This window comes from Corvus kubaryi, unplaced genomic scaffold (assembly GCF_017639235.1).
Source record: "Corvus kubaryi isolate FWS band 111438036 unplaced genomic scaffold, C.kubaryi_AGA036_p1.0 37300, whole genome shotgun sequence".
Lineage (NCBI taxonomy): Eukaryota > Metazoa > Chordata > Aves > Passeriformes > Corvidae > Corvus > Corvus kubaryi.
The window spans coordinates 12,339,879-12,362,769 of NW_024581093.1; the positions used below are offsets into that span (position 1 = coordinate 12,339,879).

Below are 22,891 nucleotides of genomic sequence, written 5' to 3' on the forward strand. Positions count from 1 at the left end.
TTTAACATGGTAAATAACTCTCTCAGTGGACTGAGATGTCTAATACAGTTCCTTTTTGTTACTTGCCTTAATAATAGTGTTTCTTCTTACAGTGCCATGAGTTGTGCTCTGAACCCACCTCTTGTTTGTCAATGCTTGAAGAGCAGAATGACATCTCTTTTTATTCAGCAATTGCATTAGACATCTTAAACATTTTAGACACAGCTACCTACTTTGAAAATATGACTTGTCAAAATTACTAGCCAAAAGGTGCAGTAGCCAGGACACCCGATACTGCCTGGTGCTGGTGAGCTGGGCCAGCACAGCCCAAAGGCTCAGCGGTTGCATTCACAAAGAGACCACAGAAGCATCAACAAGTCAGTGTTTGACTTCACAAAGTCCATCAGAGCAGAGAAGGTAGAGAACACACACATGATGTAAAAGGAAAGCATTGGTAAATAAATCTTAAAACCTCTGCCTTTTAATGTAAATGGGATGATTTAAATTGCAGGACCGTTCACGGATTCAGTCACTGCTACTGTGAGAGCTCACTGCCTTTACGCCAAACATTCAGAGAAAACCAAGCTGAGCCTGCTTAAGCAAACACAGCCAAATTCAACCTTCTGATATTGCAGTTTCCACAGACATTATGGTGATCTTAGAAAACTCAACAAGGTAAAAGAAGATTTAATTTTCAGAAAGGAAATACTGAGCTAGGGAAAAAAGGCAAGGTAAAGCTGAAAGACTGTCAAGAAACAGATTCTCAGAGACAAATTATGTAAGCTTTTACTGTGAGTAAAACTCTTCTTCAAACACCCTTCTAATCATTGCCACTACTTGTAAAAATATCCCTTATATTTCCTCCCCTGGGATTTACTCTCTGAAAGGGGCAGGCACTGTTCAGACCTGTTTGCTGCCTTGTTTTAAAGGAACAGATAATGAGTCTCCTCATTTGTCCTCCTCCAATCCAGACCAGACCTATTCCAGATGTACAGATGTTAGAACCTAAAGGATTTTTCCACATCAACTCAATTGGGGAATATTTCAGAACATCAAACCAACAGGGCCCTGTTCAGTATTTTAAGTCTGCAAGTATCCTGCAGCAAAAGCAAGCAGCCATTCTGCAGTTTTCAGTTTCCAGGATCCTCTGACACCCAGTTGTTCTCTGACAGACTGGCAGAATGTCTTGTTACCTGAACTCATTTCAGTCTTTAAAAAACAAACTAATGAAACACCCAACACCCTGCTTGCTAGATTTTATTAGATTAAGGGCTATCCACATTCCAGAAGTTCAACCTGAGGTTTGGGGTTTGTCCTTTCACATTTCTAACCTACCTTACACTGAGGGCTCCTGCAGACATCCAGTGCTGCAATGAGCACTGTGGAGCTCCAACAGGAAATTGCTGTGTACAGGAACAACCTCCATCAGCATCTGGCTGGAACAAAAGCACAGCCATCTACACCCTCCATCATATCTTTCAGCAAACACAGTGGGGATGTTCATTTTTATTAGAGAGAACACTCATGGGGGGATGAAAAAGGGAGCAGTCACCTGCTGTATGATGCACATGACCTGGATATAGGCCTGACTTCATCCTTCCCTCTTCTATTTCAAGACTAGAAAGAGACCTACCTTACTAGTGAAACAGTTACCTGAGTAGTTTTGCTGTTCGAGAATTTTGTGTTTAGCTTTCTTTCAGTCTGTTGGATGACTGGGAATGACAAAATATTGTCTGTGCACATGGTAAACAAGACCGGACTGAGGCTGAGAAGTCACCAAAGCTCTGAGAGACTTTGAATAAGTATAGTCTTAAAAGGCACATAAAAATAATTCTAATTTCAGAGCTCTTCAAGCAGACAATTTTTTAGTGTACAACAAAATAACCAGATTGCGTTCTGAGCTCACAGGAACTACAGCCATGCTTAGTTTTTCATTAAAGACAAGAAGTGAAAGATTTGCATTAAATAGCCTAGGAAGACATACACAAATCATAACTGCATCCCTAAGATATGAAACAGATGCACTGAATGTCTCAATTACCAAGTCAGCAGGCTGAAACTACTCAACTTATGTCCTAAGTCATAATTCAGCACTACAACTGCACATAAGAATAATGTCACGCTATCTGCCATGCTTTTGAAAACAGAGCCCTTAATGAAGAATAAAACAGGAGAAAAAGTTGCTAAATTAGCTTCCTAGTGACTACATTAGAAGTTCCCTTTTTAACAAAACATGCCAAAGATACACACCTTCTCCTTCCCCCACTTCAGCACGATCTGGCTTTGCTTCTTTGTGCTGCCCTTCTGCCACTTTCACAGCCACTGCTCTGCAAATGGCTCCCAGCTTCCGATCCAGGGCACGGACTCCTGCCTCCCTCGTGTACCTGTGAGAGACAATGGCTGTGCTGGGCTGTCCTTTTCAACAGGGAGTTCTTTTCAACAGAAACACACTTTCCTACTAAACACACAGCCAAATAAAATGGGATGGGAAAGGCATTGAAACCTTGGACTACTCTAATAAATAGGAATACAATAATTTGTTTTCATCAAAATAATTGTGGTTGCTGAAAAAATTGTAGACAGACTACTGAGTGGGAAGACATGACTAACACCTGGTGCCAAACTTTCATGAAATGCTAAACAATGTCCAATAGCTCTGAGCTCTTCTTGGATGCATAAAAATTAGAAGGAAGAACTATTTTAAAACTTAAAATATATAGTTCACCGGAAGTTGAGGAACTGTCTGTAAAAGAATTTTTTGTTTTAGTCTATGAACTAAAAAGAAGCACCAGGCAGTTAACATTATACAAAATAGCCAAAACACTGGTCATAAAATACTTCAATTCATTGAATCACAATACATTTTTTCCATTGGAAATGAGCTAGTTTAAAGTTCAAATGATGTTCTGATCAATATTTTTGCTGTCATGTTGAACAAAAACCCTAGTTCTAATGAAGAGAAGCTATTAAAAAACCCCATATTTTAATTTTTTAAACCTAATCCCAAATTTTAGACAAATGCACCCATCAAGTCACAAAAAAAAAAAAAAAAGGAAAGGTAATTTCCATTTTTTGTATGAAAATGATTGAAATATAACTCGGTTCTTTAAACTAAATGTTCTCTGCTGCCAAGGCCACGGCTTCACACACTGCAGCCACAGGAGCCTCAGGTGTTCCTGTTTATTCACAGGGCCTTGGCAATTGTGTCAGCACAACTGAGGAGGAGCCACACCTGGAGGGCAGGAGCAAGGAATTCTCTACAGAAAGGATATTCTGTAGAGAAGACAAGAGCTAAGGAAAGAGCAATTCTATAAACTACCAATGGTTGAACTGCTGAAGCTATTAAGGACAATACTAAGACATGTTTGTGCTATCACATTATAAACTGATTTACTAGTTGCAAAAAAGAAGTTATTTAAACTGAAAGCACTGAACAGATTTACCTGGTAATTATGCCCAAAGTGGTTACTTGGGGAATCTGTATTTGCTGTGGAGTCAGACCATGTTGTTCAAGCTGTTTGGGAATCAAGTGTCTATGTGCAATTTCAATTTTTTCTTCTTGTGTGTATCCTTGCAAAAAAAAAAAAAAAACCAAACATGTATTTATTAACAATCTTTTTGCTTTGACACTACAATACAATCAGATTTCTTACCTTTTACAATTCTACCTGATTGAATTTAACAAAAACCCTCCCCCAGCTATAATTTACAAGGCTGTTGGTATGATCCTTTGTGATTATTCACAACTTCACGCAAACAAGAACAGAATTTTAGTGTTTCAAAGATCCCTTTCTCCATTGAAATCTTAAAAGGATGCATCAGCCAACAGACAGTTAGAAAACAAAAAAATCAGTGAAGGAAAATATCATTACAGAATGTATCCACGTATCACCACAGACCTGAAACTAAATTTTCCTGAGAGCAAGGCTAAATATACGGAATATTTAAATATTATTATATAATTTATTATACTATTCAAATATTATATAATTTATTATTCTTATATAATTTATAATATTCTATATATAACTAAATATAAATATTTAATATTTACATATATAAATACTATTCATGACAGAGGCACAACAGAGGCGTCCTGCCTTGTCCCTTTTAATGATTCTGGCCACGCACTCCAGATTCCTGGCAGGCTTTCCTTAAGGAGCTGCCTTTCATTTCAGCAAAAACACCCCAAACTTGTTTAAGGACCAGCAATAGCCACTGTAATGAAAGTACTGCAGTGTTACCTGGCACCTGGATAACTTCCATTCTGTCCAGCAGAGCGGGTGGGATTGTAGCTGTAGTGTTGGCTGTAGCTATGAAAAGCACTTGGGACAGGTCAAAGGCTACGTTTAGGTAGTGATCGGTGAAACTGTGATTTTGTTCTGGATCCAACACCTTAACAAAAGTAAACACAAAAGTCATGCAGTTGTTCAACCACAAGTAAGTAAAATATGCACATCTTTATTATATTCCATTTGGATCTGTCAAATCCGACTTTACAGTGATAAAATACATTAAGGATATCACTAAATCCTGGCCTTGGCTGGATGATTCTGTGACTACATTTCACACCACATGTACAGTTCAAAAAGTCATTTCCCCATGAGCTGTTCCTGACCTTTTCTAGAGGTGGCTGCAGCATTTCTCCAGCCATCAAGTACCTCCCCTAAGCTGTATCCCCATGACCTTTTACAGATGCTAGAATGACCCTTCAAGGACTCAGAGCAACCTTGGAAAAGCAGCCCATGTGATCCCATGGAACAAGGAGAATTCTCCCAAGTAATCCCTGACTCCAAACAAGGAGAATTCTCCCAAGTAATCCCTGACTTCAATCCTCACCTGTTGCTGGCCACTCTTCTTACTCTAAGCTTACTTCTTACTCTCACAACAACATGTGAGATCTCTCTGTGAGACCAAGGGGAAGAACACAATCCCAGCCTTATCTGCTGTCACTAAATCACATGCTCCACTTATTCTGCTTTGTCCAGCTGTTACTACTGATGGAGGAGTAAAAGTTCTTATTGCCCATGACACCCCAGGCAAGCTCTGACCCTTGGTGAGCCCTGGCTTTCCCAACACAATCTTTTTTTTTTTGTCCCAAAACAACAGAGATGAAATTGAACAAGCACTGTAGAACAAAAACACACAGTCTGACCAACCTCAAAAATGTACTGAACAAGTAGAACTAGGGCTTAAATATTTGTGTTGTCTTCCTAATGCTTTTAGTACTACTTATGTGTGCTAATGCAACACTTGTCTGTATTTAAGATAAGGTGATAAATATTCAATATACATGTGGAACATGAGGGTACTGAGATACTGTCTTGTAGATTTTTTAACACTGCCACAAATGGGAAGTTCATGGTCTATAGCAATGTACTCTTGGCTTCCATATCACCTGTGAACCACCTCTGCTTCACATCCCATTAAAGTAATGCCACACTTTTCCCTCCCAAATGATGAATGATCAATGCTACACCAACATGAATAATTCTCATGTCACAAATAATGGGACCCACGCATCTCCTGAGAAACAGCGCACCACTGTCAAAATAATTTATCTGCCTACACCCAAATGAATGCACACAACCTGAACTATAGCCAAGAACAGTGTTGATAAAAAAAAAAGGAATTTGAGAACTTCTTAGAAAGTTATAAAAGAAACAATTCTGAATTTTCATTACTCTTAAATTCTCTTCAGGCTTTGAAAAGTGAAAAAATCTTTAGGACAAAATTATGATCAGAACAAACTAGGAAAATTTTTTTTTTTTTTTACAGAATGCCAGAAACACAGCAGATTTCCCCAAAAAACAGAATAAATTCTAATTTTATTTTGAAGTATTGCACAGATTTAAGAGCAATATTTAGAAATGTATTGCAGCTGCAATAAAATACCAGTTACACATTCCCCTTAACAGTGAAACCTTAAAACATACTGAAACATATGCTTCAATTCTGAACCTAGGGCTGGAACTCCGTGAATGCCATTGTGCACTGGCTCTAAGCTATTCAAAAGCTTTCTTACCCTTTTCAGCAAGCAGCTGCTGTCATTTACTCCCTTCCTTACCAATGAAGGCAAAGGCCTTGAAGTACCCTGACAAGCCAAGTCCACTGATGAATAATTCAAACAGTTAGAGATGTGCCTTACCTCAGCCAGCCCCACAGTCTAGCCCTAAACTATAGGGAGACACAACAACAGACAGGGAAAGCAAGCACAGCATCTACAAACTGTCTTCAAAACAAGTAGGTTTATACCAAATATTAGTCTCCCATTCAAGGCCTACTCTGGCAAATTTTTCAAAAGTTATTTAAACAGCTAATCCTAATTCAACTTACTCCCCCCCCCCCTTTTTTTATACTGATAACAATATTTCCACAGAATTCCAGTCTATAAGCTGAAGTGTTTGCAACTAATTCCAAAGCTGCTGAAAAACAATGTATTCTGATAGACCAAATTGGCATTTTGTCACATTTATTTACATGCATGTTTCTTTCTCCTTCTAGTCTGCAACTAGAAATCCTTCTGAATCCTACTCAGTGCCAAGCTGGTGATTAGAATATGATTTACAAAGGTACACAAAATATTGATGCTGTACTCATATGCAAAAAATACTAGCCAATAAAGATAATGGAAACTGTAATCCAAACCAACTCAGATTATATCTAAATGTGAATTATCTGAGATTTTTTACAAGGGCTGGAGTTCCTCCGGACTTGAAATTCTTTGTCACGGTAACTATTTTTTAGAGTAAGGTACAAACTAGTGTCCTGCCTATGTATTTCAAATAGACTTTCCAAAGCAAATAGAACTGTTCTTCAGTTAGGTATCTGTGCTGAAGTTCAAGTTCAAAAGTTTTCCAAGATATTCAACTAACATAAAAATATGAAGTACAAAAAGAACATTCAGTGCACAAAGTATCTTGGCTAATTTATGACAGATAGCTCACATGCATACAAAGGCTTCTCTGTAACAGCTTTTTATTACCACAAAATCCAGAATAAAGTCCATGAACATTTCATTGCCTGGCTATGCTTCTGGTCTAATTTCCCTGCATACAAATAGTCACTATCAGGCACTTGGATCCATTTCTGTTTTCTTCTGGTTTTAACAGAGGTCATCTAAATTTAGACTAAAATATTCCTTTGTTAATGAACAGTAACTGGAAATAGGAAGACATTCTGTCTTGCTGAAGCAACAGCTCTGCAGAAGCATTGGAACTAAACACGTATCCAGCAATTATAAAGCACCAAGCTTTGCTCCCAAGCTCATAGGGATGGCCATTTTCTTCCTGAATATGCCCTGTTGTAGACAGCAAGAATTTAACACACCTACACATTAAGGAAAAAAAAGATGTGCCTTTCATACTTAATGATGGCACCTACCAGACAAGCAGCAGTGTGAACAGCAAATGTACCAGTTAGGTGACCACTGACTATTGTTTGCTCTCCAACATAACAGCCACTTTTGCTCATTCCAGATGGACTTTCCAACAATGTAAACCACGAGAAGCAGATGAAAATTAAGGTATTATGTCCAGACATGAGCTGTCCATTAGAAGAGGTAAAGCACCTGCTTCAGGATGTTTAGCCAGCAGTAAAGGGATATAGAGATCTCGCAGGGGAGCAGCCCAGCCATGGTTAATAGAGCAATTACTTCTCCAGATGCAACTAATGGTCAATTAGCAGGGCTTACATAAAGCCTGCAGCCCAGGCAGGCAGTGGGAAGTGAACCTTATGAGCCTCAGCTGGAAAAATCCATGGCAGGAGCAGAGCTGAGTATCACTGAGAATGTGGTTTTAAAAGATGGAAAACAGAAACATCTCAAAGCAGCAACAAAGTATCCAGAATTCAAACACAACTAATTAAACAAGTATTAATTAAATTTGTTTGCCCTTGCAAACTTGATGTGATAGAAGAATACTGTTGTTCTGTACTGCAGGACAGTATACAAAAAAATTATAAAAAAATTATAAAAACCAGCAAAGGTTGAATAACATTACCAGTATTAATATATAGATCTAGATTCATGATCAGAATGCTCTTTCCAAGAAATGCGAAATCATTGACTCTGCGTAGCAAACAACAGACAGCTAAGTAGAAAATTTTGATTTTCAGGTATTTTTACCCATGCATTGACTAGAATTAGAACAGCTTAATTCAAATATCTAAAAGACAAATGACAGGAGAGGTATCAGAAAACTCAGAAAAAGAGCATTACATTTTCACCAAAGTGTAATTAAAACCCCACAGGTGAATAGTACAAGGAAAATGCTTGTATTTATTACACACCCTGCTTGTTTTCTTTACACTTTGAGGCTTTTCATGCACTCTAGAAAAGTGTCCTATACACTTGAGAAATGCACAGGTAGAGGACCATAACTGTCACTTTTAAAAGCTAAAGAAGTGAAGCCATGCTATTTTCTAGCACATTTAAATTACTACTAGTTCATGTTAACATGCAAAGATCAAAACAGAGCTCTCAAACCACAGCCTGTTCATACAGTGATTTTAAAAGAACTCGTTGCCCTTGTCAAAACAGTAATTTTCCACTATCTAGCAGGAAGAAAATAATGACGTTTGTAGAAAGTCAATTGACGCTTTATTTGCAGAATGTCATACAGCATCCAGATGAGCTCATGACACCTTAATTTAAGTAGCATTTTTCATATTTAAATCGCTGCATTAAGCACTGTCAGTCAAGAGAGTCATTAGAATGACTCTGTATGCAAATACTATCAGAACCACTTTCACCCCCACCTATCAAAGTTACCAGACCTCAAGTCTGATAACTGCGATGCTTCCAGGATTATGCCCTAAGTCACTTCTGTGACAGTGAGCCAGGCTAGCTCAAAAAATGTATTTTTTACTAATGCCCCTTCTTTTGACTGGAACAGGTACAGAACCATGACAGAAGAAGTGCAGCTTCAACAGCGGGAGCATGGCAGTCCCTACTGCCAGATACAACACAAAAGAGAAGGCAGAGTGTAAAACTACAGCTGTACAAGGAATACTAAAACCATTAAGTGCATTAGCGCTATATCTGCCCTGGCCGCCTCAACACTTCAGCCTGGCCCAGCCGTGCCAGCACCTCCCTCATTCTCTCCTTTGCCATCTGTGCTGGCATAGGAAGATGGACACAGCCTTCTACCCAGGGCAGGGCAATGCTCTGTCTCTTCCCCACACCTCAGGAGGTGCTCCTTCCTCTCTCCACGAAACTGCTAGAATAAAAGCACTGAATATGCACAAGCCAGTGGAAGAAGGAATTGTTCTGGGATATCATGTCACACTCCAGAAAACAGAAGCTGGGAAGAAGGTTCTGACAACTCATCACTGCCGTCTTCTACATGATACAAGAAGCTTGCAAGGCCCAGGTCATCTTCTTCATGATCACTTCGGTTTTAGCCTCCTAAAAGCCCAACTAGCCTAGTTAATAACACCTCAACACCTCCTGAGATTTATAAAATACTCCAAGAGTATCTCATTCACCAAAGTCCTCAATTGTATCTCCTGAATTTTACTTGTGTCTTTAAGCAAATCAACTTTGACAACTCTAAAACCTTTGTGATAAAGTAACTGTAATACGTGTTTCAAAATTAGATTCATTTATATCTTAGTCTGAGTGCCAGAATTTCAGAAAAAAAAGCACTCATGGAAAACCTGACTCTCATGGAAAGTTAACACTCATCACACCATAATCAGCCAAACACTCATCATACCATAATCAGTCAAGGAGTGGGGATCTGTGACTTACATGAAAAATCTAAGTTCAGAAAGTTACTTACAACACTAATTAAAGAAATGCTCCTAAAAGAACATGCAGCTAGTCCATATTATGCACTAGGTAAAAGGCTTAGCTCCAATGCAAGTTGGTACCATCAAGAGCTTCAAAAATACACTAAAGTTGTTCCAAGAAAAAAAGGGAAAACTTGAAGAAGTCGAGTTACTGTTTAGATCCTCTACAGTTCTTTCTTAGCTAACAACATATGATCATTAAAAATCAACGTCTTGAAGTCCCCCAAATAAGTTACGTTTAGGGCTTGAACAGTATTTAAATACAGAAAACAGCCCAAAATCTATCCTTGTGTTCAAATACAGCTCCCTGAGACTTATATGTTATTTAGCACAATATGTGACAGCATCTGCATTGTGCCCAAGCAATTGACAGAAACCCACCCAAAGCCAGCACTGTCAGGTTTTCTTTTGTCCAGTGAATCTTCCGAGTCCAGTTTAATTATTTTAAAATACAAATGAAACACCTCTTACCTCAAGCAAGGCTGCTGCAGGATCCCCCTGCAAGCTCTTTGCCAGTTTATCCACCTCATCCAAGAGGAAAACGGGATTGTTCACCCCGACAGTCTTAAGCCCATTGATGATCCTGCCAGGCATGCTGCCCACGTAAGTACGCCTGGAAAGGAATGGGTACGGGGAAAGAGGGTGGTGACTCGGTGAACAGGGAGAGGAACATCCAAAATATCACAAATAAAACTCCAGGCAAAACACAAGAACAAGGAGCATTGCAACAGTCCTTGCTTTTTTTACAAAAATTTGTGGAACTAGCTGATAGAAATATGGAATATACAGCTGAGCTAATACAAGCAATTATAGCAGCAGATGAAAATTTGAGTTCCATGGTGAACTAGTTGGTCGTCAAAGATAAGAAGTTGCATTAAAGTGTATCCAAACGTTACAGCTTGTGGACGTCTTACATGTGCCAGTACCAGCATCCTTGTACTGTATGAACAAGCAGAAGCAGATTTGGGAACCTCATTAATAAAAACATTTTCATAATTACAATGCTGGGATTTTGTCATCACAACAGAGTTCACACAGCATGTTACAAAAGAGACCAAAATTCCAATTATGCTGAACTGTCAATGTCCCCAGGACAGCATGCTTTAATAAACACCCACCAAAAATAATTGTATTTACTATGTCGTTTCAACATAAAATGAAAAACTGAACACTGCAACAAAAGAAAAAATGACGAGTTTGAATTTATTCAGCAAAATCAGTAAAATCTTTTTTCCACAACACACACAGAGCCCAACTACATTTCACAGGTGTATATAACCCTTGTTTACTGCATTTATCACAGTCTTTTCTGCTTGTGCCATAAGAGCATGAAATTCCAAGAAGAAAGAGATACATTAAGTGCTGAATTACAGTACCTAGCTCATGACCCTTACAAAGCAGATAAACAGAACAGGCCTGCTTTGCCATATGATCTGGTTTCCTACTGTCCAAAATAAACAGGATGACATTTACAAAGATGCAACCAAAAATACCATGGGACTAATTTCCAAAGATACTAGAGATGACTTTAAATATATTTAAAAAACCCAGAAAACAACAAAAGCAGAACCCGAACCACACAGCAGTGATGTCAGTTCCATGTAACATTTAACCACTGAGGAAACAAATTGCAGTAACTGTATTTAATTCTAGATCTGAGAAAAACTAAAAGGTTTTAAGATCTTCTAAACAGCCAACAATGCAAGAGAAATTCAGTTTGCCTGTTACCACCTTCCTCAGGCAGCTGCTAAAGACTGAAGCAGCCAGCAGGCAATAGTTTCTCACTTCGCTGCTTCTGTATAGTCTTAATCTGCAGCAAGGGAGCGGATTGCTCTCACTGAGGGCTGTGCTGTGTAACATTCATTACAGATCAGGACTCTGCATGGCAAGGTATTACACAGCCAGCTTGCCTCCTCCTTCTCCATCTGCACACCCACGGCCTTGCCAAGAGAGGCAAAGCATTCTATAAAATGCAATCAGAGAATTAGGAGACTGAATCAGAGATGAAGTTCACAGAAGTGAATAATTTACCAGTGCAACCAAATTTATCAGTGTAGCAACTTGGGCATTTCTTTGTTTTTTGGGGCAATTTGGGCTTTTTTCAGGTATGGGTTTGGGTTTTTTTCTTTTTGTGGTTTTGGGTTTTGTTTTATGGTGGTAGTTTTGTTCTCCTCTGGGTTGTTTTTACCACAAGGTGCTCACTGCACTAGAGAATAAGTTTATATGCGTCAGAGACAATGCAGCCCAACTGTTTCAATATTCAGTTTATGCCAGTAATAGGATAACATAATTAGGTAAACATTAAACATTCTTTGTTCTTGCTTTGCACATTATTCTCAAGTGCATGCTTAAAGACATTATACTTTTTAAATGCCTGTTTGTGTTTTTAGATACACAAAGTTTTACTTGATCCTTTCAAATCCTATAAAAATTTGAGCTATCCACATTCCATCTAGTTTTAAGAAAGAAGCTGGTTTATAAACTAAATGAAGGCAAACAGATGCAACAGTCTAAATCCTTGATACCTCTTCATTTATTACAGATGGACCAATACCTATTTTATTATACTATTAATCAAATACTCGAGATCTCCAAAGTTATTACAGATCACATCTCAACAAAAGAATCCTTGGTAAGACAGGCCCTGCAGGTATTTAAATATAAAACCAACTAGAATATATTAAAATTACAAGCAGATATGGCCATCTATCTGTCTGGCTGTTAATCTTTGCCTTTTAACTAGTGAAACTAAATACTACTGTTTGAGAACACTATCACTGAATGTGATGTTTATTTCATTATTTTTGCTAGAGTTGAAAGGAGGTAAAACAATATCCCACATTGCTTTGTTCATTTTCTGATGCAGTTTCTTTCCCTGCATTAAAACCAGAGGACAGACAGCTGTTCCCCACTCAAAACAGGAAGTACAGAGCAAGTTTCCTGGTTATCTCACTTGTGTAGCAACACTTAAAAAACCCTAAACCCTTGAGAGCACCAGAGAGAGAAGGTCTGCAACTTAGTAATCTTTGTATCTAGTTTTAGATCAGTAAAAAAGTACCTTTAAACAAAACGCTAGAGTTGTACAGTATGTCATCAGGCACTATGTATCCTCGAACATGCAAGAAAACCAGCTGGGAAATCTAACCTTCTTGCTTCTCCCAAGGTAAACTGGGAAAGCATAGGAACTGGAACCCTTAAAGCAGTGCTAGTATTACTGAAAGAAAGAAACAGGACTCACTTTCTTCATAGTGATCTCAAGACAAATAGTTTTAAATCATTTTTAACTGCAGGGGTAGAAAAGGATAACAAAGTTAAGGCCACTGTCTCTGAACTTGCTTGCATAAGGTCACAGTTTTGGTTTTTTTGGTTCTTTTTGGTTGTTTTTGGTTTTGGTTGTTTTTTTTTTTTTTTTTTGCAAGGCCAGAGGTTGCATCCACTCAAGGGCTTTACAAATCTATCTCTGCTTTGTACTTGCGTAACAAAGCTCATTCCTCTCGTGGGTAAAGCTGCCTGCAGTTTGTTTTTTTCTGGTGCAACAAGGCCAGTGCAGGGAGGTTCTGCCAGCACAGCTGTCCTGGCAAGGAATCTCACCTCTCCTCAAACAGGTGCACCTAAACAAGTCTTCAGGAAAGGCTGAAGCCAGAAGTGAACTGTCCCAGCTTTTGAAACTGCAAAGCAATGGTAACAGAGGAGGGAGTGTTTCACATGAAGGTGAGAAAGAAGAGCTTCACACTTACCTCACCAGCACCACTATAAATAAATGGCACAATTACATCTTTCCCTTTCAGAAATGGAAAAACACACAACATAGAAGATCATGTAGTTCCTGTGTGACACAAAATATCAATACTGACAAGATTTTAAATGCAATGAGCTTCTTGGAAAAAAGTTTTAAGTCATCCTTCAGAATGGTTTGTGAGAGCTTTTTTTTTTGTTTTTTTGTTTTTTTTAATTCAAGTAAACAACAAATGTAAACCAGCATACTTTAACATATGGTATATGCAGACAACATATGAGCGGTAAATGCAGACAACAGCTGAAGGATGTCTGATAAAGGAGTTCTGATTTTGTACCAAGAGGATGATTTTGTTTTGGGAGTGCAGAACAGTATTTGCTACTCTTCACCCAATTAATAAAGGATTCCCAAACCCCAGGTGCAGATCCCCAGTGAAATGGCCAAACGTGGGCGTTTCCAATTGCCCCATTTGCACGTCAGGTGGGACAACACAATTACTGAAACACCACGCCCTACCCTGCTGCTCTCCAAGAGATTTGTCTGCTTAATCTCTCAGTCTGCATCCTTCACTGAAGTGGCCCAAGAGAATGCTATTTCAGGCACTGTTTGCTTGCAAGTCAAACTGAAACAGTTCCTTTTGAACGTTCTAGTACATTTAGTACATTTTTCTACATGGTCAGTACATCAGTAGGTACATATAGTACTGTTCTTCTGCAATGTTAATGGCATGCTTAACTTAAGCCCCAAAGCCTAATAAGGAGCTTTTAGGAGAAAAAGAATGTCTTCTAAGGTGTAATATTAGAAAATCAGCCTACTCAACAGTGAAACTCAGAAAACAACGGTCTGTGTCTCCTCCACTTCTAGACCACCGCCCTCTGACTGCCACCAGATGCACAACATCCCACCTGACTGGGAATAACTTGAAGGAGCTATTCACACAAAAGGACAATACAGAGTTCTACAGAAAAGCTGTAGTTCTAATCTGATTAAATCTTATTCTGAGAAGCAGGAAAACAAACCAAAGTAGAATTTAAAATCCAGTAGGCAACAGGTGGGTTTGATTTTAGCTACAAAAAACTTGAAAAAGCAGTTGGTTACAAGGGACTCCTGGTACCAACTGCTCTAAGTTAATTTTTAAACTATACACTTGCTTGCTAAAGAGTAACCACACAATATTCTTGCTAATTCTAGATTACATTTTCCTTTGCTAGTGAAAAATAAACTCTCTTATCAAATATTTCTCATCATTTAATTTCAAATACATTTTAGTATATAATTTGTAATGGTTAGCCTCTAAGATGAATCACTAACTAAATAATGCCCTCAAAAATGTGTGACAGCCACAAACACCCAAATTTAAAAGCTTTTTACAGGCTCTCTCACATGACTCTACCTGTCTGTACTCTTTATGAGGTCGAAGCACACGATAGAAAGTTTGACTTTTGTTTATAATATCAAGTTCAAGACGTGATTTCCCTGTTACAAAGGCTCGAATCCTGCTCTGCTCTGAAGAAGTTACTCGCGTCCACAACGCTGAGTATTCCACAGCCTCTAGTGGCTTCACTTCGAATAGCACCTGTTGAGTCACATTTTAAGTTGTTTTTAGGACATTCTATTTCAGGTGTATTCTATTGAGAGTAGTTGCATAGCCACTGGGCAAAATTAACTGCTAGATGGCATCAAAAAAATAACTGATAGCTTTAATTCACAATATCCACCTACTGTTGTAAGGAGGAATTTTATTCAATAATATGACTTAAAAGAAAACCTGACTAAAATTCATTATTCCAAATTTCCTACACTGCATGCAATAAGCATAAAATACGTTTAACGAAGCAAAAATGCTGCACTGATGCTTGGCAGTTACTTATCTTTACTACCCATTCATTATACTTCCAGTTGCAAGGATTGAGGAATGGATTAATACAAACCAATGGTTTAAAAGAAGTAGATACAGAAAGGGACACAACATTAAAAACAGTCCTAAGGAATGTCATACAAAACTCTCTTTTTAAACCTGCAACCTTAGGTATTCTTGCATAAAGCTCCTTTTGAAATGGGAAAACAGTGCACAAACAAGTCTACTGCCATCCTCCAGCAACTTTCATACATCATTCCAAGTTTCTCCTCCTGTTTCAGCAGCAAACATGGTTATGAAGGAATGTATTGCTACCACAGGTTATATTCTATAACTAAATCTTTACACCCCTCTTAAAAAGCAGAAAAATCAGGAGTTTGCATTAGACTTTCTACTGAATTTTACTTCAAAGTGCTAAAATGACTGATGATGAAATCCATTCCCTATGACAATAACGGGCAGCAGCAGAAGGAAAGAATAAAGGCTGTACCTCAACACTAAACATCCATTCCCATTAAAATTCTCTCCCAAGTAACACCACTGAATGCCAAGGAAAAATCAGTAAATACCTAACATTGTTTCAAAGAAGCAAAATTTGCCTGTGTTGCCTGAACAGTGAAAATAATCAATACATTCTGCAGATTAAGAACTGCGATTAAGAAAGGAAGAAGTAATTACCTGTGGCCTCGAATATCAGACTGATCACAGACTCCTCCTAAAGCAATTCTGTGGAATTCTCGACCCAAGGTCTTTGCAATTGATCTTCCAACACTGGTTTTACCAACTCCTGGGGGCCCCACAAAACAAAGAATGGGTCCCTTGAGGTTGTTTTTAAGCTGTCGCACAGCCAAGTACTCTAAAACTCTCTTCTTCAACTTCTCCATAGCATAATGGTCGTTATCCAAAACAATCCGAGCTGCACGGATTTCCAGGCGATCTGCCATCGACAACAGCAAAGAGATCAGCACATTTACCTTAAAAATGGCAACAATTCCACAGTACAAACAAACACCTTCATCAGGGCAATCCCCCAACACACACACATTTCAGACAATGCTTTTCTAAAACAAAGGTATTACAATTCTTCTGCAGTAAGGAAATTAGACATAAGATAGATTATAGTATGGATAATGACACAGTACTGATAATGACTTCCAAGGCTAAAATAATTATCATGATTTTCTATTTCTATATTCATGTGTGTTTTTATTCACTGTAGCTAGAGTTCAAAATAGCAATCACATGAATCACACTCACAAACTTTGCTTAAAGTAAAAATATCAAACTTCCCATGACATGGAATAATTTTAAAAGATCCAAGAGCAACTTCCACCAAAAAAACCATTCTGCTAGGACATGACTGGCAAGCAACACTTTACTCATTTTGGGATTCTCTGAATAATACTGCACAGTATCTGTAGGCAGATTTTTTTACAATTTAATGATTAAAGAAAATATTTACAACATTTGTAAACAGCCAGGGCTCTACTTCAAACCACCAACAATTTTCATCACTACAAATATCAGCAGAAGGGTAGAGACAGACATGCAGGTGTGCTAAGTCCACCTTGTGGAAAGGCATTCTGCCCACTTAACCTACTTGTGTCGGTCAGTAGGAGATGTCTGTTGGTCTTGTTTTGTTTCCTACTCTTCCCTCGCTCTCCATTTTTGCACATTGTATCTGTATTAACAGTATCACCCTCTACTCACAACTCCAAAAACTATAGTACAAAATGGACATGAGACTCAGTTTTTCTACTGCACTTCAAGTTATAATTATTAAAATTAATTGCAATTGTGCTTTTGTTCCTTACAAAAATTGATTAACTTAAGATAAACCAGAACCTTCTTCAGGAAGATTAATGTTACAGAAATGTCCAAAAGTTTTTTTATCTGACATATAAAAAATAATTAGATTCTCATTTCTTTATTATTTTTGATACATATTGGCACAAATTATAATTAGTAACACTTTCATTTTTTAATGAAACTATTCTTATATGTTTTAAATTCACATTCTCAGATGTACAACTGCATTACACAGGTTATTCAGTGTACAGCTCTCACTGAAGTCTAATGGTTTACCTGGCTTTCAGTAACATACCAACGATTTTTTTACAAGACAGCACTAAGTAACAGCGTTTACATGATAGTTACTTGTCCTAAAATGCCTGTGCAAGAGAATCACCAGTAACAGAAGGGTTTACCTTTCGTACTCTTGTTCCATGGCAGTTCTACCATCAGTTCCAAGTAATTTCTTGTCAAAGCATACTCTGGCATTGACTGAGGCATCTTCTTTAATCTGGAAATATAAGTATGGAATTCAAAAGGCCAATCAGAAATTAAATGCGAAGAAAGACTCTACTACACCACAAAACAGCAACTGAACAAAAGAGAGATTTAAAATCATTTCAAAAACACAATCAACACAAACATATACCAAACAGGAAAAGGTCTGCAAGACTTGTTTTAAATTTTAAAGGAAGAAACCACCATTTAAAAGCCTCCTACCTTTTTATTTCTTTAAGACAAACTTTAAGAGCTTGTTCTGACATACTGGATGTTCTAATCTTTTTTTCTAGCATGACAACATCATCATGATCTTCTTCTTCCTCTTCATCTTCTGTAATGCATCCATGACTAATTCTTCTATTAGGACGAATAGCTACAACCTGTGCAATGGAAAGAGCCAGAGAATTGCACCAGGTCTTGGTTTTTTTAAATAAGGTGTGTACTGTGGCTTAGAATGAAAATCATTACAAAAACACCTTTAACTCCAGAAATTAACTTCAAAAACTGTTATTGGTGCTACTTTAAATAGTTACAGTTCTTTATGTATGTCCTAAGTAAATTCATCATATACTCTAAACTAGCAACCAACACAAAACAAGAACAAAATTGCAAGTAGCTATTTGTGGTATTTCAAGCACTGCAGCCCATCACATTAGGCAGAATAAACTTAATCTTTACAAAATAGGTAAATCACTCTTATCTTTTTTCATTTCTCAATGACTTCCCATTTACTAAACTATGTAAGTGCAGTTAGATGTAGCAAAGGTGAACAAGCTCCATTTTCCAACACACATTTTTATAGGTATTTCAAAAGCTGCCATTCTTCTGCAATGCCATCACTAAAAAATACACTTTCACAGCACAGGCCAAAACTCACTGTGTGCATACCACTGACTCTTCAGACGAATCTGAGCATTCATTCAATGTCACAAAGTGCTCAGATTAACATAAAAAATAAATTTTAAAAAAATTAAAATAAAGCCGAAGTAGTTTTAAACAAATATTTTGTCTTTTGTGTATCTACATGGCCAAAGTTGCCAGCTGGGTGTTCTCGGCAGCTCCAGACTATGATCACACACTATGGCTATACATTAAAAATGCACAGATTAAAATCATGCATTCATTATTCTGTTTAAAAAGTGCATCTTAGTACTTATTTAGAATGTTTAAGTATCCCAAATTTAAAGCTCCATACCCTTTTATCATCATCCTGTTTGGACTTTCTTGTTTTTTGAAGCAGCTTCAGGCCTTCAATCTGTCTAACAAGCAATGGTATGGTCATCTTGAACCGTTCTTCCAGCCTAACAGCATCTAAAATCTAAGAGCAAGGAGTTGTAAGCAGCCAACAAGTTCACACTGATGAATCCTCACTTTGGGGGAAAGGAACATGGAGGTACTGTTACTGTGTTTTGACCAGAGGCATAGAATAGGTGGATTAGGAAAAGAGGTAGCAAGAAAAGCAAGGAGAATACAGTACACAAAATCTAGCCTCAAGGATCTGGATGCCTGAACTACACTTCAAACTAGAGAAAGTCTCTCATCCTGTCTAGTTTTAAAGCATCTTAGTATTTCAGTTGCATTTTCTGTGGCAACCACCTATCAACATTCTATTTTTCAACTACTGGGCCTCAGGAAAGAGATGGCCCTGTTAAGAAAGTTACAGCATCATCTCCTTGGATAACCCAGGAAAAAAAAATCACCTTGTGCCTTAACATTTTTGTTTAGCTTTTTTTTTATTTTGTCTTTTTAAAATTTTACACACAACTCCATTTTCATATTAAACGAAGTTAATATGTGGAAATAGGTAGAATTCTGCTCCTCTGTAATTCCACAACTTCCACCAGTTGCTCTTTTCTTTAAACTTCTAAAAAAACAAAAAGTGACACACTAATAAGTAACGTACCTTCCTCCAGCAGGATATTCAGCTATAGTACACACCTCCCCTTCAAATTACTGCATTAATTTCTACTTGTGGTGCTTTGAAAGAACCTAACATGCTTTCAATTCCAGGTGCAGCATAAGCAGCAAAACTTCCAAACACAGTAAGCAAATACAGAAATCAGACTAATAAGCACCAAGCCATAAAGATCATTTTTACATAGATTTGCCATGACATATGACAGAAATATAATCATTGTCTCAGTATTTAAAGAAACCCAGACTTCAAGATGTTTTTAGAAGCATTTTAAAAAAATTATTCTGAAGTTATTAGTATTAAGATATGTAAAATGATCAGTCAGTTGTGATAAGTAAGCAAAGTTTCAACACAGTCTGAAGAAAGATTTATTGTCTTTACTATGGGAAGTCCATGCTCTACTTACTTTTTAATAAAATGAACCATTTCCAAGATTTCCCAACTAGATCTATTTACCTAAGGTGAGTTCTGACATATGCATATATAAACACTTTAAACAACATTGTAAAACTATTTTACAAGCATTTATGCTCAGTTGTAACACAAATCCCTGCTGGCATAATGTTACCACTGTACAGTCACAAATGTAAGCAATCCCAAAATTATCGAAAAGTGCTTTACTCTTAAAAGATAGCAACACCTAACTACCACTGAAAAAGCTGAAGAACATGATACCTGCAGCTTCTCTTGGTTGGTTGTTCTGATGATAGAGGTCAGTATATCTGGCAGAGCTTCTCTTGGCAGATTGTCCAGGAGACGCCGGAGCTTTGCGACTGCAGGCACTGACATATCCAGCATCTCAACCAGCTACAACACACAAGGAACAACATTAATGGCTGCTGGTTTTCTTTTGGAATTATCTCAGTGGCTCTCTGACCTAAACAGGATTGTATCTTTCAGTGTGAAACATGTCTAGGTAGTTTGCCATAAAGCCACTGAAGTAAGTTCACAAAAAGTTCACAGATGAGACACTAACTCAGCATAGAGCACCAAGACTTTGAGCTTCCTGCTTGTTTGAGAAGTTCAAAAATATCATTATTATTTGCAGCATTTTTTTCAACACATACATCTCTTATTTCCCTCACAGGCCCAGATTAAAAACTTCCCCATGACTCTTTTCTATACATCCTTTAAATTCCAATTCATTATACTTCCAATGTATGCATTTTCTTACACAGCTATAAAATTCCAGAAAAATTAATCAATTATTTTACTCGAATGTATTTACAGTATTACTATATATGAAACACCAACTTATCATAGCACTAACACAAGCAGTTAGACTCGGCCGCAATGAGCTGTATAGACACCCTGGAACTTGGCACAGAAACCTTAAGCTGTAACAATAACATTTATTTTGTAACAGAAATACTGAAACTCTACTAGTTGCTGAAAAATACAGGACCTGGAGAAAGAGCAGATAGGAAACAAATAAAGAGCCTAACTGTACACACAGGTTATATGACACACAGGAATAAAACAAATTACCTGTACTGCGTACTTGTAGAATTGTTCTGACAGCTCTCCAAGCTCCTCCTCAGATTTATGGCCATTAGTGAACTGCTCAAGTCGATCTAACTGCTGCACCTCAGCAACGGGATACGGCTTCTCCTTCAGCAGCTGCAGGATCTGGAATCGGCAGAGGCCTGTCACCAGCAACGTGTAATGGGGCTTGGGCCAGTTGCTACCAACCACCTGAACTGCCAAGGCAGCAGTGCCAATCCTAAAAACAGATCAAATCCCTGTATTATTTGTCACCTTCCACAGAACATTTTGTGTGCTCCTTATCAGAAGCAATCAAGGTATAGGTTGCAAGACCCTGCTGGGTCATAGTTCCTATCGTGAAATGAAATCAAATTACCCAATTTCCTTTGTAACACATATTACAAAGCCAAACCCTAAAACCTGAACACGAATGAGTTAACTGAAAAATCAACTAAGATACGGTAATACAATCATTCAATTTAGAAACACATGTAATTTCTTCATAATAATGGATCTCGCTGTGGACAGGCACACTGACATTTCTGCTTAAACAATATGGCCTGGGAAATGGGAGTGTTTATAAATTACGGTCCTTCACTGAAATTCCCAGTCTTGTGCTGAACCAACGTTTTAGATTACTGTACCTATTTAAGCAGATTTACAACAGAAGTTATTTTCTTGCAACATCTTACTAAGTCCACTGATATGATAAAGTTCGGAGAGTAAGGGTTACAGCATATTAGTTTCACCACACAGAAGTACAATTTGTTTTATGTGAACTAAGCCAATATCCGTGTTATCTATTAGGTGGAAAATGCTATGGTTAACAGCTAACGCAGCCCTAGAGCTGCGTTCTTTCGTCTTATCTTGCTCGTCCACCTTGGTCTCTTCTCAAACTTCCCCTCCGGCCGCCGGCCAGCCCGTCCCCGGCACCTCGCCCGCTGGGCCGGTGGCGCAACCAGGGTTCCCGGAGGGCAGAGGCGTTTCCCGAGGGCAGCGGAGCCGGACGGCCCCGCGTCTGACCCCACGGGAAGCCCTGGCCGGGGAGGCCGGGCCGGGTTCCGGGGGGCCAGCAGGCCGCGAGAGCGGCAGGGAGAGCCGGACCGGGCCGCACCTGTGCAGGTTGGGCAGGTCGTCGCAGTCGGAGGTGGGGTCGCTGGTGTTGGGGATGACGCCGATGATGGTGCTCCGCAGCGAGGTGCCCTTCAGCAGCCGGCTGCGCACCAGCTGCATGTTGCGCGGAGAGTCCACGCTGGTGCGCATGGTGGAGCCGGGCAGCAGCACGCTCTCGTGTGTGAGCAGCAGCGGCAGCCGGCTGGGGATCTGGATAGCGCTGCCCGCCGCCATGGCTGCCCGTGACCCTCGCACTGCCCCGCGCCCCTCACGACGGCCCCGCCGCCACGGCAGCCCGGCCCTCACGCGCGACGGCCCCGCCCCCTACGGGCGCCCGACAGGGACCGGCCACGCGCGCCCCGCCGCGCCCCCTGGCGGCGGCCACAGCGCTGCCCCCGACCCGGGCCGGGGCCCGCCCCCGGCCAGGAATCACCGCCCCCGGCCAGGAATCGCCGCCGCCGCTCCCGAATCGCCGCCACCGCTCCCGAATCGCTACCGCCGCCGCTCCCGAATCGCCGCCCCCGGCCACGAATCGCTACCGCCACCGCTCCCGGGGCCTCTCGGGTCCGGTCTCCTTGCAAACACCGAGCCCGGGCCGGTTCCTCTTCAGTCCCCCGGAGGCCGCTCGGCCGCCGGCAGGTGTCAGGCTGGCACTGGCAATGGGTGCGTGCTATGAGCTGTTGAACGAGTGCTCCGACATTGGAGAGGGAGAGCGCAACAA

General features: G+C 39.3%; 1 protein-coding gene across 1 annotated transcript in view; it reads right to left on the reverse strand.

Moving 5' to 3' along the window:
- The window catches only part of LONP2 (lon peptidase 2, peroxisomal), a 38,506-nt gene extending 16,001 nt beyond the window's left edge, over positions 1–22,505 (reverse strand). Inside the window, exons 1-11 of the mRNA XM_042027547.1 lie at positions 22,172–22,505; positions 21,061–21,295; positions 20,248–20,379; positions 18,853–18,975; positions 17,877–18,037; positions 17,573–17,667; positions 16,044–16,302; positions 10,243–10,384; positions 4,224–4,374; positions 3,423–3,549; positions 2,230–2,363 (exon numbers count right to left, since the gene is read on the reverse strand). Of these exons, the coding sequence (XP_041883481.1) occupies positions 2,230–2,363; positions 3,423–3,549; positions 4,224–4,374; positions 10,243–10,384; positions 16,044–16,302; positions 17,573–17,667; positions 17,877–18,037; positions 18,853–18,975; positions 20,248–20,379; positions 21,061–21,295; positions 22,172–22,404 (1,792 nt within the window). The 5' untranslated portion in view covers positions 22,405–22,505. The remainder of the gene's footprint in view (positions 1–2,229; positions 2,364–3,422; positions 3,550–4,223; positions 4,375–10,242; positions 10,385–16,043; positions 16,303–17,572; positions 17,668–17,876; positions 18,038–18,852; positions 18,976–20,247; positions 20,380–21,060; positions 21,296–22,171) is intronic.
- Between the last annotated feature and the right edge of the window lie 386 nt (positions 22,506–22,891).